General features: G+C 48.1%; 1 protein-coding gene across 1 annotated transcript; it reads left to right on the top strand.

The window, feature by feature from the left end:
• Window positions 1–2,217: 2,217 nt before the first annotated feature.
• SLC46A2 (solute carrier family 46 member 2) lies at window positions 2,218–12,596 on the top strand. The gene is made up of 4 exons (XM_058523800.1): window positions 2,218–3,478; window positions 5,198–5,281; window positions 5,696–5,852; window positions 11,651–12,596. The coding sequence occupies exons 1-4, from the start codon at window positions 2,350–2,352 to the stop codon at window positions 11,706–11,708; spliced, it is 1,428 nt and encodes a 475-aa protein (XP_058379783.1). The 5' UTR covers window positions 2,218–2,349; the 3' UTR covers window positions 11,709–12,596.
• The last annotated feature ends 1,231 nt before the right edge of the window (window positions 12,597–13,827 follow it).

Below are 13,827 nucleotides of genomic sequence, written 5' to 3'. Positions count from 1 at the left end.
TTGAGTCTCCCTTGCGTGACTTCAAGTTCCTGCTCATTCATGCTGCCATGGCTGTGTCATGATTGAGCAGACGGAGAGAGGCTGTGTGTTTTGACTCTCCATCCCTAGGGGTGACCCTGAAGAAGGGTCTCTCTCCTTGGTGCATTTCGCCTCTGCACTACCCTTCACTCTGGTCCTCTTTGCAGAAGTGTGTGCTTGAAGAAGGAAGCAAGGCAGCCTGGGAAGCAGAGGCCTCAGCCCAGTCCAGAGTCGAGAGCCCATGAGACAGAAGACGAGCAACCACTACGTAGAAGGAGTCTTGGAGACCTGATTCAGGAGAAGATGACCCTGGTGACTCTGTTCTTTCTGGGGCCAGAGAGAGTGCAGTTTTATCATCTGGAGGGACACGTAGAGCACGCAGGTCCTCCTCCTCTCTCCCTTGGCGCTGGGATTCCAGGCTGGAGCCCTGCAGGCTGGGGCCCATGCTGGGGCTCATGTTGGCTCCCGGCCCACGAAGGCAGGTGCACAAAGCAGGATTCTTCTCGAAGAGGCCTTTGGCTTGGAGGAAGGGCTGAGCCTCCCTGCTCCTGAGCTTTTGTTTGAGTTTTTTATTTGTTTGGTTGTTTTGCTTTGTAATTGTGGTAAGAACACCTAACATGACAGCTACCCTCAATAAATTTTTCAGCATGTAAGACATTATTGTTGACTATAGGAACAATGCTGTACAGCAGATCTCTGGAGCTTCTTCATTCAGCTTAACTGAAACTTTATGCCCATTGATAAGTAATTCCCCATTTACCCACACCCCAGCCCCCATCCCCAGGTCCTGGTAACCACCATCCCACTCTTTTATTCTATAAATTTGACTATTTTAGATACCTCATATAAGTGAAATCATGCAATATTGGTCTTTCTACGACTGGCTTATTTCACTCAGCACAATGTCCTCAAGGTTCATCCACATTGTCACAAGTTGCAGGGTTTCCTTCTTTTTAAAGGCTGAGTAGTACTTGATTGTATGTATATAACACATTTCCTTTATCCATTCATCTGCTGATGGACATTTAGGTTGTTTCCACATCTTGGCTATTGTGAATAGTGCTGTAATGAACATAGAAGTACTAATATCTCTTCCAGATCCTGAAAATAAACAAGTGGGACTACATCAGACTAACGAGGTCCTGCACAGCAAAGGAAGCAATCAACAGAGTGAAAAGGCAACCTACAGAATGGGAGAAAATACTGCACACCATGTATCTGATAAGGAGTTAATCTCCAAAACATATAAGGAACTCCTAAAATTCAAAAAAAAAGTTATTATAAAAAAAAAACCAAAACCAAAACCAAAACCAAAAAAAATAGCCCAACTGAAAAATGGGCTAAGGACTTGAATAGACATTTCTCCAAAGAAGACCTACAAATGGCCAACAAGCACATGAAAAGTTGTTCAATATCACTATCAATCAGCAGGGAAATGAAAATCAAAACCACAATAAGATATTACCTCACACCTGTCAGAATGGCTATTATTAAAAAAAAAAAAAAAAAGATAAGTATTGGTGAGGATGTGAGAAATTGAAACCCTTGTGCACCGTTGGTGGGAATGCAAAACGGCGCAGCTTCTCTGGAAACAGTACGGAGATGTCTCCAAAAAAATTAAAAGCAGAACTACCATAAGATCCAGTAATCTCACTGCTGGGTATTTACCCAAAAGAATTGAAATCAGAATCTCAAAGAGATATTAGTGCTCCTGAGTTTTTACTTCTCTCCAAGTCTGTGCTACCCAGCTCCCTACAGCACATGGGTCCCCGTTGCTTTTAAACGCAACAAATAAAAAACCTCACATCCCAGCATCGATCCCAGGCAGAATCCTAGGCACCCCACCCCTTGCCCAAACCTGCTTTCCTGGAACAGTAGAATTTTGCTCTCTGCTTGGGAGGTCTCAGCCCATGTCGTGACAAGCCCTAGGGGACAGTGCCCAGCGACCTGAGGGAGGTCCGGACACGCCTGGCTGTGGGGAAATCAGGCCCCGGTCAGCGGCCGCGCTCGCCGGGGAAGCGTGACGCGGCGGCCGGAGGGTGGGGGCCGGGCCGAGCCTCACCGGCTCCCCCGCGCCCGGACTCCCTGGGCGGCCGCCAGCCCCGCTCAGCCGGCGGGGGCGGAGCGCCGCCTTTTCTGTCCCGGGGAGGAGTGGCCGCGGCCGGTCACTCGGCCGCCGTCACACGCGCCCCGCGCCCGGCTCGGCTCGTGTCTCTCCTGCGCGCACCAGGGCGCACGGCACACTCGCGCTCTCGGACCGAGCCCGGGTCCTCCGGAGCAGCTGCCAGCGAACAAGCCCCTCCACCCCCCCCCCCCCAGCAGCGAGACCACATGAGCCCCGAGGCCACCTGCCCGAGGAGGTGCCCCTGGCCTCGTCTCCAGGTGTGGACCTGGGTCGAGCCCGTGGTGGCCTCCACCCAGGTAGCCGCCTCCCTCTACGACGCGGGGCTGCTCCTCGTGGTGAAGGCGTCGTTCGGAGCCGGGGCCGCCTCCAATCACAGCGCCAGCCCGTCGCCCCGGGGGGCTCCGGAGGACGAACAGCAGAGGGCCATCTCCAATTTCTACATCATCTACAACCTCGTGGTGGGCTTGACGCCCCTGCTGACGGCCTACGGGCTGGGCTGGCTCAGCGACCGCTACCACCGCAAGATCTCCATCTGCGTGTCCCTGCTGGGCTTCGTGCTCTCCCGCCTGGGGCTGCTGCTCAAGTTGCTGCTGGACTGGCCCGTGGAGGTGCTGTACGGGGCGGCGGCGCTGAGCGGGCTGTGCGGCGGCTTCTCGGCGTTCTGGTCGGGGGTCATGTCCCTGGGATCCCTCGGCTGCTCCGAGGGCCGCCGCTCCGTGCGCCTCATCCTTATTGACCTGATCCTGGGCTTGGCGGGATTCTGCGGGAGCATGGCCTCTGGACATCTCTTCAAGCAGATGGTTGGGGGCTCCAGGCAGGGTCTGGTGCTGACAGCCTGCAGCGTGAGCTGTGCCGCTTGTGCCCTTTTGTACAGCCTCTTGGTCCTGAGGGTCCCCGAGTCCATGGCCAAGCACAGCAAGGCACCCCCTGCCGTGGATACTGTGTCTGGCACGGTTGGCACATACCGCACCCTGGACCCTGATGAGCTGGACAAGCCGAGTGTGGTGGAGCACCCTCCATCTCCTGGGAAAGCAAAGCCCCCAAAAACCATCATTGCCTTGCTCTTTGTGGGTGCCATTCTATATGACCTGGCAGTGACGGGCACAGTGGACGTGATACCCCTTTTTGTGCTGAGGGAGCCTCTCAGTTGGAACCAAGTGCAGCTGGGCTATGGTATGGCTGCAGGGTACACCATCTTCATCACCAGCTTCCTGGGCGTCCTGGTCTTCTCCCGCTGCTTCCGGGACACCACCATGATCATGATTGGGATGGTCTCCTTTGGGTCAGGAGCCCTCCTCTTGGCTTTTGTGAAAGAGACATACATGTTCTATATTGGTGAGTCTGGCATTCTTGGGGAGGCAGGATAAGGACACTACTACCCCTAGCATCATGGGGCTGATACCAGGGATGCTGTGGTCTAGGTGTCCCAGCTCAGCACCAGGGATTATACCTGCTACCTAGGAGGTATAAGGGAGACAAGATTATGTGCACCTGAGTTTATCTGTGTTGTATTGTGTATTGTGTTGTCTGTATTGGCCATTGAAATGTTACCAGAGTGGTGTCCATGGCTCTAGGATGTGAAGGGAGGGGTCGTCAGCGGTGCCTGGAGTCCATGGGGGAGGCTACAGGATGGCCTTGGAGGAGGAGATGGGGTTGGCTTTCTTCTCCTCGGTTATAAAGGGCTAAAACATTAAGAAATACAGCTGAGGGGCTGGCCTAGTGGCACAGCGGTTAAGTGCTCGCGCTCTGCTTTGGCAGCCCAGGGTTTGCAGGTTCAGATCCCGGACGCACACCGACACACCACTTGTCAAGCCATGTTGTGGCGGCATCCCATATAAAGTAGAGGAAGATGGGCACAGATGTTAGCCCAGGGCCAATCTTCCTCAGCACAAAGAGGAGGATGGCATCAGATGTTAGCTCAGGGCTGATCTTCCTCACAAAAAAAAAAAGAAAAGAAGTACAGCTGAAAATGTCCCTTAATTAAAATCATTTTGGGCTAAGCACAAGCTTTTTAAAAATGGATAAAAATTCTCCATAAATCCCTTCCACAGCCAATGTCATAAATTCCTTGAAGGAGGTTGAAGAAAGTTTCCATCTGAGGACACAGGTCAGACAACCACAAGCAGAGAGTTCTAGACCAATGCTCCAATAGAACTTTCTACAATGATCAAAATGTTCTGTATCTGTTCTGTCCAACTTGCTGCAATGATAGAAATGTTCTGTATCTGTTCTGTCCAATATAGTAGCCACTAGCCATGTGTGGCTACTGAGCATTTGAAATGTGGCTAGTGCAACAAAACAGAATTTTAAATTTTATTTCATTTTAATTAACTTAAATACTTTAAATTTAATTAATCTAAAGTCATACAGGGCTAGTGGCTAACTATTAGAAAGAACAACTCTAGATAGTTACCAGAGGCTGTCCCTTGGCTGAGGTCACACCTCTTAGAAAAACCCTAACAAAACGGCAAGATTACCTTTGGCCAGCTCCCAGTTAAACAAGCTGTGCTTCCCTTCCCATGACCTCTCCACGTCTCTCTCTACACACACACACCACATCTGGATAATGAATAGGGCTTGAGGGAAAGAGGGGTGTGTGGCAGCTGTGCTAGTGGATTTCTGGATGCAGTTTGCCAGAGCTCCTGGGACTGTCTCCTAGAGGTGTTCACGAATGGCAAGGGCAGATACCTCTCTCCTGGGAGACAAAGAGAGGAGCCTTGAGTCACTTCTGTGACATCAACTCCACTTCCTTGGAAACCACTTAACTCTGCCAATAAAGATACCCTTCACCCTTCACCATCCATTACCATGTCAACTGTGCCTTGCCACCTTGCAGATAGGTCTGCAGCATCTACGGCTCCATCAGAGCTCAGGGAGTCAGCCTGCCCCAGGAAGGGTGCTGGTCTGCCAACAGAGAAACCACTTCTTCCAGGGCAAGCAACATAGGGGTCGTGGGGAGAGCGGATTCTAAGTGAGGCTTTTGCTTTGTTCTAATTTACTCTTTGGCCAAGGCTGGGCTACAGTGAGGAGTGTTCTCGTGTGATTTCTTTCCAGCTCGAGCCATCATGCTGTTCGCTCTCATCCCCATTACAACCATCAGATCAGCAATGTCTAAACTCATAAAGGGCTCCTCCTATGGTGAGTACAAGGAATCTCTCTGAGGTTCTCTGTCTGGACTGTTCCAGAGCTGCTCAGCTTGAGGCACAGGGTTCAGACTTGCAGAAGGCACACAAGGAAGTTCCAGAAGCAGCCTCAAATACACTAGGAACACACTGGTGTCCATCCAGGGCAGAGGAAGTGAAAACAGGAGGGTGGGAAAGACTCGGAAAGTCAGTCTCTGAAAAGCCACAGTCAAAGGAAAACATGACTACCCACAGGCTGCAGGAAGATCCAGCTGGATGGAGGCAGGAGGTCTGATGAAAAGAGCCATGAAGACAGAGGGAGTCCTGGGACGGGCGAGGGGTCTCCCGAGAGCTCCCCAGAGACACAGCTAGCGGGGAACATGGAAGGGACAGCAACACATCTTCATGGTAACCTCTGTCCCTTCCACAGGAAAGGTGTTCGTCATCCTGCAGCTGTCGCTGACTCTGACCGGGGTGCTGACATCCACGATGTACAACAAGATCTATCAGCTCACTATGGACAAGTTTGTCGGCACCTGCTTTGCTCTCTCCTCCTTTTTGTCCTTCCTGGCCATGGTCCCAATTGGGTAAGACGGGAGTAGTGTCTGCTGTTTGGGCTGGGGCCCCGGGGCACAGGTCGAGGACTGTTGGACCATCTCTAGCCCATTATCATAAAGTATTATTTATTTATGCAGTGGGTTCTGAGTAGTCTCTCTCACAAAGAAAAAGTCTTCCTGTTCCCCCAAACATATTATTATCTGGCAATTTGGGAGTGCCCCAAAGTGATGAGAAATGAACAGACGGCCCCAAACTGCTGGCTCACTTCTGGCGGTTTTGTAATACAATTTATTTATGGGAACCTCATATACTTCCTGTAATCAGAGGCTGGGGTTAGAAACCCTCTTGAACTACTCAGACCTCTTTTGTTTAGCTCCCTTTAGGTCAGAGTCATCCTGCCTCACTGCTGAGTAATCTTCCATCTCTATGCCTCCAAGGGCTTGGCACCTGGCAGCCTCTGTGTTCAGTGCCCCTGAAATCTCATGGCCATTGGACTGTGTAGCTCCCCATAGGACCTGGGCAATTCCCTTGACCTCTCTGGGAGCGTTGTCTCATTTGTAAAACAAAAACTCTCAAGTCTGGGAAATAACAGGCAGGAGGAAGGCTGGAGAAGCAAAGGAGAGGAACTCCGGTCCCATGGCTAGAGCACTAGCCTAGGTCATCACCAAAATGGACCACATAAAAATAGTCTGGTCTTCGACCAGCCCTGTCCGAGGGAAATATGGTGCGAGCCACAAATGCAAGCTATATATGTGATTTTAAATATTCTAGTAGCCACATTTAAAAATGATCAAAGTAACAGGTGAGGGGCCAGCCCCGTGGCTTAGTGGTTAAGTGCGTGCGCTCTGCTACTGGCGGCCCGGGGTTCGGATCCCGGGCGCACCGGCGCACCACTTGTCCGGCCATGCTGAGGCTGCGTCCCACATACAGCAACTAGAAGGATGTGCAACTATGACATACAACTATCTACTGGGGCTTCGGGGAGAAAAAGGGAAAAAAGGGAGGAGGATTGGCATGGATGTTAGCTTAGGGCTGATCTTCCTCACAAAAAAAAAAAGTAACAGGTGAAATTAAGAACATATTTGATTTGACCCAATATATCCAAAATATCATTTTAACATGTAATAAATTTACAAAATTAATCAATGAGATTTTTTTTTTAACTAAGTCTTTGAAATCTGGTATGTATTTTATGCTGACAGCACATCTCAATTTGGACTTAATTTGAACACATGTCAAGTGTTCAGTAGCCAATGTAACTAGTGGCTACCATACTAGACAGCACAGCTTTGGACTGTTTAGGCCCTTTTACCCCCTTCCCCTTAAGTGAGGTTCTCTCATGCTTATATCAATCCCACCAGAGGAGAAAGGAATACAATAAACATATCCACAATAAAGTACAATGGATTTGATATAGATTTGCATTTTAAAGGGACCTGCCTAGGAGCACATGAGAGCTCTGCATTTCAGTAATGGTGGTATTGTAGGCAGCAGAGTAGAAAACAATTGAAGGTAGGTTGGAAGAAGTGGGAAGTGGATGGTGGTGAGGCCCTCTTTTGAATTCTCACATCACATCATAATATAGGTCCTTGCCTGCATAGAAGGTTGAGCGTCCTGAGACAGGAGCCATCAATCATGAAGGCTCTTTGCTTTGTTTCATAGTTGAGAAAAATAAGATAAGAAGATCAAACAGCTGAGAGAATTTGTGCAAGCAGTGGGCATGATTACTAGTGCTCTCTTGGCCCAGTTCTCATTTTCTCAAGGTGTGGGACTGAGCCAGATCTGTCCTCAAACTGCCCAGCTCTTAGCTCTTTTCACATGCCCCTGTCTCCATGTGAGTCTTGACTGAATGAGTTGGGCTTAGCGGGACCTAGCACGCAATGCAGACTTCTCAGGAATCCCAGCTCTTTGTCCAAGTGAGTAATGGATTACAATCTGTGCCACTTGGAAGTTATCCAGTCCTATTTGGTTGGCAATTGGTTGAAATATTCTCTTTAACCTAGACAAATAAACAAAAACCAAAAAACAACTAAAGAAAACATGTCTGACTAGTTAATGTGTGACACAGCTAGAGATACAAACAGACAAATGAAAGCAATGAGAAAATACAATAACTGGTTCCTCTCTACAGTTTCATTGCTTCATGTGTACTAAGTAGGATGCTTTGCTTTCGTTAAGAGACGTTAGGGCCCAGGAAGGAGGTGTGCTGCCCTTGACATCTCACCCCAATGCACTGTTTAACATGCACACAGACCCAGTCATACATTCCGTGCATGAATCTTATTTAAGCCATGCAGGGTCTTCATGATCTTACATCACAGAAGCAGGGACAGAATCTTGAACCCATCAACTAAGTCATTGAGTGCTTATGTGAATGAGGCCCTTAAGTAATTGCTAATTCTTTCCCTCTGTTGCAGACATTTAACAGTAAAGAGACACTTGTGCAAAAAAAGCCTTATTCACTGTACGTTGGAATAACCTGGAGAGATTTAAAAATTACTGATGTCTGAATCCTACCCTCAGAGAATCTGACTCAATTGGTCTGGGGTGCAGCCTGGACACAGGAGTTTTTAAAAGCTCTCCAGGTTGTTCGAACATGCAACCAAGATTGAGAACTCTGGTATAAAGAGAGTATTTGCATTACCTTTCCCTTCCAGAAGTCACTAAATAAATGAGATTCTGAAATATTCTTGCAGCTAGAAGAGGCCAAGGCTGTACCATCAATCATTAAGTGAGAGCAACAGGAAAGACCAGGAGAGCTTTCTAACCACACAAAGGAAAGCTACATCCCAGCAACATAAAAACCCAGGAAGGCATGTCAGAGGAGGAGGCAGCAGAGGAGGCCACGGAGGGCAGAAGGCTGGGAGGATGGGAGGAGAGGTCCCTGGACCAGAGCTACCAACAGCCTGTTTGCAATAAGGGACTGTGGCCCCGGCCCTTCCTGGTACCAAAGTGAGCAAATTTCATGCTACTGTGAGAACGTGGCCTCTCCTGCTTGCTCTTTACGAGCAATTGGGAGATGCTGAGGACATAACTGTCTGGCTCTGCCCATCTGCAACCCACTCACCACCCAACAGCGCTCAGCTGCTGCCTCATGCCTCATACAGAAAATAGAAGCCATCACAGAAGATTGGCCTCAACTTCTCCCAAGTAAATCTACAAACCTACATTCATTTGTAGCCATCCTATTCTTCTCCTCCCCCCGACCCTTTTTTTATGATAATAATAGCCAACACTTAAACAGCCCTTACGATGTGCCAGGCACTACTTAAAATATTTTTTATGTTTTAACTAATTTAATCTTCCCAAACAATCCTCTGAGGTAATTATCATTATCCCCATTTTGCCCATCAGGAAACAGAGAGTCAAAGGTACTATGTAATTTGCCAAAGATTACATAGCTGATGAGTGGCAGAGACAGGCAGTCTCTCTTTCCACTGCATGACATTGCTTCTTAGCAAAGTCACTGGGTATCCGGGTGCCACTTTGCCCATCTCCTTAGACTAGAGGTCTAGAGGTCACTGCACTGGTTAGCTACTGTCTCGCCTGAATTCTTCCTACCAGAACGGACACGTGATCTATCACCCTCTCTCTCCTCAACCTCCCCTTTATAGCCAACTTCTCCAAAGGCTGGTCTGCACATGCTTTCTCACATCCTCACCTCCCATTCCCTCTTCAGCCCACTACAGTCTGATGTCCGTCCTCAACTCCACCAGAGCCGCCCTCACTGAGGCCACTAATGACTTCTTTGAAGCTGAATCCAGTGGATTCAATGTAACCCTTATCCCACATGATTTCTCAGCGGCCCCCAACACTGTGGATCACTCTTTCCCTCGGCGGAACTTGTCACTGTCACTTGGCTGTCTTAACACCTCACTCTTCTGGTTTTTCTCCTACCTCTCTGATCGCTTCTCTACAAACATCCAAATGGAAGAATTCTTTGGGGCTCTGCTCTGAATTGTCTTCTTACTTCATACTCTCTCTCTAAACAATTGAAAGCACTTTCAAAACGTCAAATTACCATTTAAATTTCCAAAATTGGGTTCTTGATGCCCTCCTAAATCTGCTCCCCCACTCCAGTCTTTCCCATCTCATTAAATGGCACCGCTGCTCACCCAGGATGGAAATCTGAGAGTCACCAGTGTTCTCCCTCTTCTTCATCTCCCCACACCTCCAATCCATCAGGCTTCATTGATTCTACCTCCAAAATGTCTCAAATTCATCCTTTTCTTTTTATTGCTACTGCTACCACCTCTAGTCCAAAGCCGCTGGGTGACTGAATTAGCCTCTGAACCATTCTCCCCTCCTCTGCTCTTGTTCCCCTCCCATCCTCTCTCCCCCAGGTGGCCAGAGCAATTTCCTTAAAGTATAAATCAGATCATGTCATCGCCTGCTCAAAGCTCTACACTTGGCTTTCAGTGCCCTTAGAATAAAACCCAAATGTCTTACCATGGACGACAAGGTCCTGCATAATCTGGCCTTGCCAACCTCTCTTGCTCCTATTCCTGCCACTAAGCACTCTCCCCCACTCTGCTTCAGCCCCAGTAGCCTCCCCTCATCCTTTTCCTCATTCCTCACCCACACCTCTTTCTTAACCTGACTAGCTGTGGTCTTAACTTAAACACCATTTCTCAAAAAGGAGAAAATTAAATCCATCTCAATCTAAATTAAATCCTTCTATTATATGCTCCCAAAGCTTCCTCTACTTTGCCTTCAAAGCATGACAGTTGATGATTATTTAGTGATTATCTGTTTCATATGCTTGCCCACTAGACTGTAGTCTCCCTGAGGGCAGGAACCATGACTGTTTGGCTCACCATGTATCTTCCGCATCCAGCAGAGAGCCTAGCATGTAAGAAGTACTCAAAAAGCTTTTGTTTAATGAATGAATGATCTGTCAGAAGGGTGTGGCACCTGCTAGCCAGCACTGCTGACCATCCACATTCCAGAGTTGCCTCTTGGCTTATTGTGAAGTCAGGGGCTGGCCATCACCATGTGGCTGTGCTGTGGTGGTCCACAGAGGGGGTCAGCTCTGGAGTCAGGGCATCCCAGAGTTCACGGGTCCTGGCTGGCTGCCTCCAAGTCTTGGCTCTCCTGTTGCCAGCTTTGTAAAATAATGAGTTTTGTTTTAAGCACAGTAAGTGCTCCTCGCTGTAGAGCCCTGGGGCTCATGGAAGGTGGGAAATCAACGTTTGGAAGTTTCCACAAAGCTTTCCCTTAGAAGGTTTGGATTTAAACTCACACCCCATCTAGCAGCTCTAGGTGCTGTACATCAATCAGGAGGAGCTGTGCTCTAGCTTAGAACCTGAGGTTCAGGAGCTCAAACGTGAGAAAATCGAGGGCCCCAGAGGTTGAAGGATATGCCAAAGGTCGCACAGATCCAAGACTTCAACTCAGAGCTCCTAATTCCTATGCATCCACTTATCTGCAAATATTTTAAAACAATGTAATGATGATTTATGGAAGAGATAAAGGGGCTATGGGAAGGCAGAAGATGAGCCAGCTAATTCTGCTTGGGATTAGTGAATCTTGATCTTGAGACAAATGTGGGAGTTCATCATCAGACCAAAGTGAGATGGAAAAGGAAAATGTAGATGCAAAGGGCTGGAGATCTTATGGTCTAGAATGAGCCTGGAGTGAGAGAAGTTCCCTTGGGCCATCTCTCTCCACTCAGTACGCATTCTGATGCCATAGTGGATAGAGCCTCTCAGTGTACCAGTGATAAAGAGTGGCTAGAGACCTCCTCACCACCAATGGGGAGGAAAAGGCATACGCTCTGCCCCATTCCAGCTGTTCTCTTGTAATTCTCTATTGTGAATTCTTACAGCATCGTGGCCTATAAACAAGCCTCGCAGTTGCAATATGGAGACATCACAGAGACATGAAGGTGCTGACTTGCGGGAGCTGAAAACCCCAGCAATGACCGGGACCAGCAACTGGTGACCAAGACAGCCCAGCCCACTGCCCAAGAAACCCAAGTTCCAGCCCGAGTCAGCCTCAGAATGACCCGCTCTGGCTCAGGGGTCCCTGGTGGGTAGAGAAAAGCACTTTCTTGGTGATGGAAGAACTTTCTCAGCTTTCAGACATCCCTGTTAGGCAGAAGTTAGGTTCTGTGGGCAATGGAGTATGAACTGTCAAGGGTTATACACTGCCATACCGGATGCTATAAAGGGCTTCAGACAGCAGCCCTTTCCTTCCAGGCACTGTCTCAGGGCTCCAAGGTATGGCTGACTAGTCACCTGGGTGCTGTGCTAGGAGTCCCCTGTGAGAACTCAAACCAAGGCACACATTTTCCACAGCCTGAGGGGAATGAGGAAGGGATGTTTTGTAAGAACTGCCAACTGTGAACATCAGTCAAGACTTTTTAAATTAAAATAAAACCTTGGAAAAAAGTTACCTTTCTTCCCTGAGGCCTTGTGAGCTGTGAACACTCAGGAGAGATTTGGAGCTCACGCTCTTGGCTTCAGGGTAGTTTTGTTGTCATTGTTACTGTTGTTTTTAAAGAGCAAATATCAAAACCTTTTCTTTAGTGGAATATTAAATTGAATACTTTCAGTCAATAATACTTCCCAAAGTGAATGGTGTGAGCGAAGAGGGAAGAGGAGATATGTGAAGAGCCATTTTATTTTGAGGTACTTATTTTTATAGCCTATTTTACTTACATGTATAAAAGCAGAATCACCTCCTAAATAAATCAACATTCGTAGTATGTGTGTGAATCATTCTTTCCCAGGTCAGATTCGCTCCATAACTACAGACATGGCATTCTTATACTGGGGTAAAACTTAAAGCTAGAGAAGGCCTTTAAATCTCAGAGCATTTGGGCTCAGAGAGTTTCTCTCTCTGATCCTGTGGCGAATGAACAAAATTTTATGGCACATCTACTAAGGCCCCAGCACCATGCTAGGTGCTGAGATACAGCGAGAACATGCCCTGGTCCTGCCCTGAGTGTGTTGTCTAGTGGGTTGAGCAGACAGAACAGCAGGCAAACAGCAGGCAATGATGTATCCTATAATACTAACATAAGGGAGCACATAATCCATATTTAGGAGAGCAGGGAGGGCTTCTCAGAAGAAGTGGCATATGATAAGACTGGAAGGATAAGGAGTTACCAAGGCTGGAAGTTAAGGGACATTCCAGGCAGAAGGAACAACATGCTGGAAGGCCTGAAGGTGAAAATATCCCAAGACATAGGAATTCAATGTGAGGGGAGCAAAGAGGGAGGGAGGGAGAGGTATAATGGAAGAAAATCGAGAGACGAGACCAGAGCGGTAAGGAGGAACAACATAAAATAGAGCCTTTTGAAGACAAGTTTCTCTTTAGAGTAACGGGGATAGCTGTTGAAAGCTTTCATGCAGGAACACAGAATGCTTCCATTTGTATCTTAGAAAGAGCACTCTAACAGCACTGAGAATGAATTGGTGGAGGAAGGAGTGAGCAAGACTTGTAGAAAGGAGACAACCTGAGAGATCCTTGCAGTAATCCAGGTGAAGGATGATGGTGGAATGACACTGTGTAAGAAGATATGAGGATGGAGGAAAGTAGATGGACTTGGAGAAATATTTGGAAGCTAGAGGTCAACAGGAGTTGGTGACGGATGGACTGTAAAGGGTAAGGTAGATGGACGCAAGAATGACTCAGACTTGGGGTTCAGGCAACTAGGAAGAAGGTAGAGGCCCTCACTGAGACACGCAATATGAGCAGAGAAGGCGGGATGAGGAAGACGAGTTCGAGGCCATGCTCCACATCGCTAAACTGGCACCAATATGCTCCTTCCTCTTGACTCCTTGCCTCGCACCTCAGCCCGACCAGTCTCCCAACCTGAATGAATCTAATCGCTGGCTTCTCCATTCCTGCTCCTGAAAAGCTTGCTCTCAACATCTAGAAAAATTTCCTTATTTGTTCACATTGACCCTGCCATTGACCTTGTGGATTTTTTTTTTTTAATTCAAGTTTTCTTTTTTTTTTTTTGGTGAGGAAGATCAGCCCTGAGCTAACATCCAT

The sequence above is a fragment of the Diceros bicornis genome, chromosome 28 (genome assembly GCF_020826845.1).
Source record: "Diceros bicornis minor isolate mBicDic1 chromosome 28, mDicBic1.mat.cur, whole genome shotgun sequence".
NCBI lineage: Eukaryota > Metazoa > Chordata > Mammalia > Perissodactyla > Rhinocerotidae > Diceros > Diceros bicornis.
Note: the sequence above shows the minus strand (reverse complement) of the source record. Positions and strands in the feature narration are given on the sequence as shown.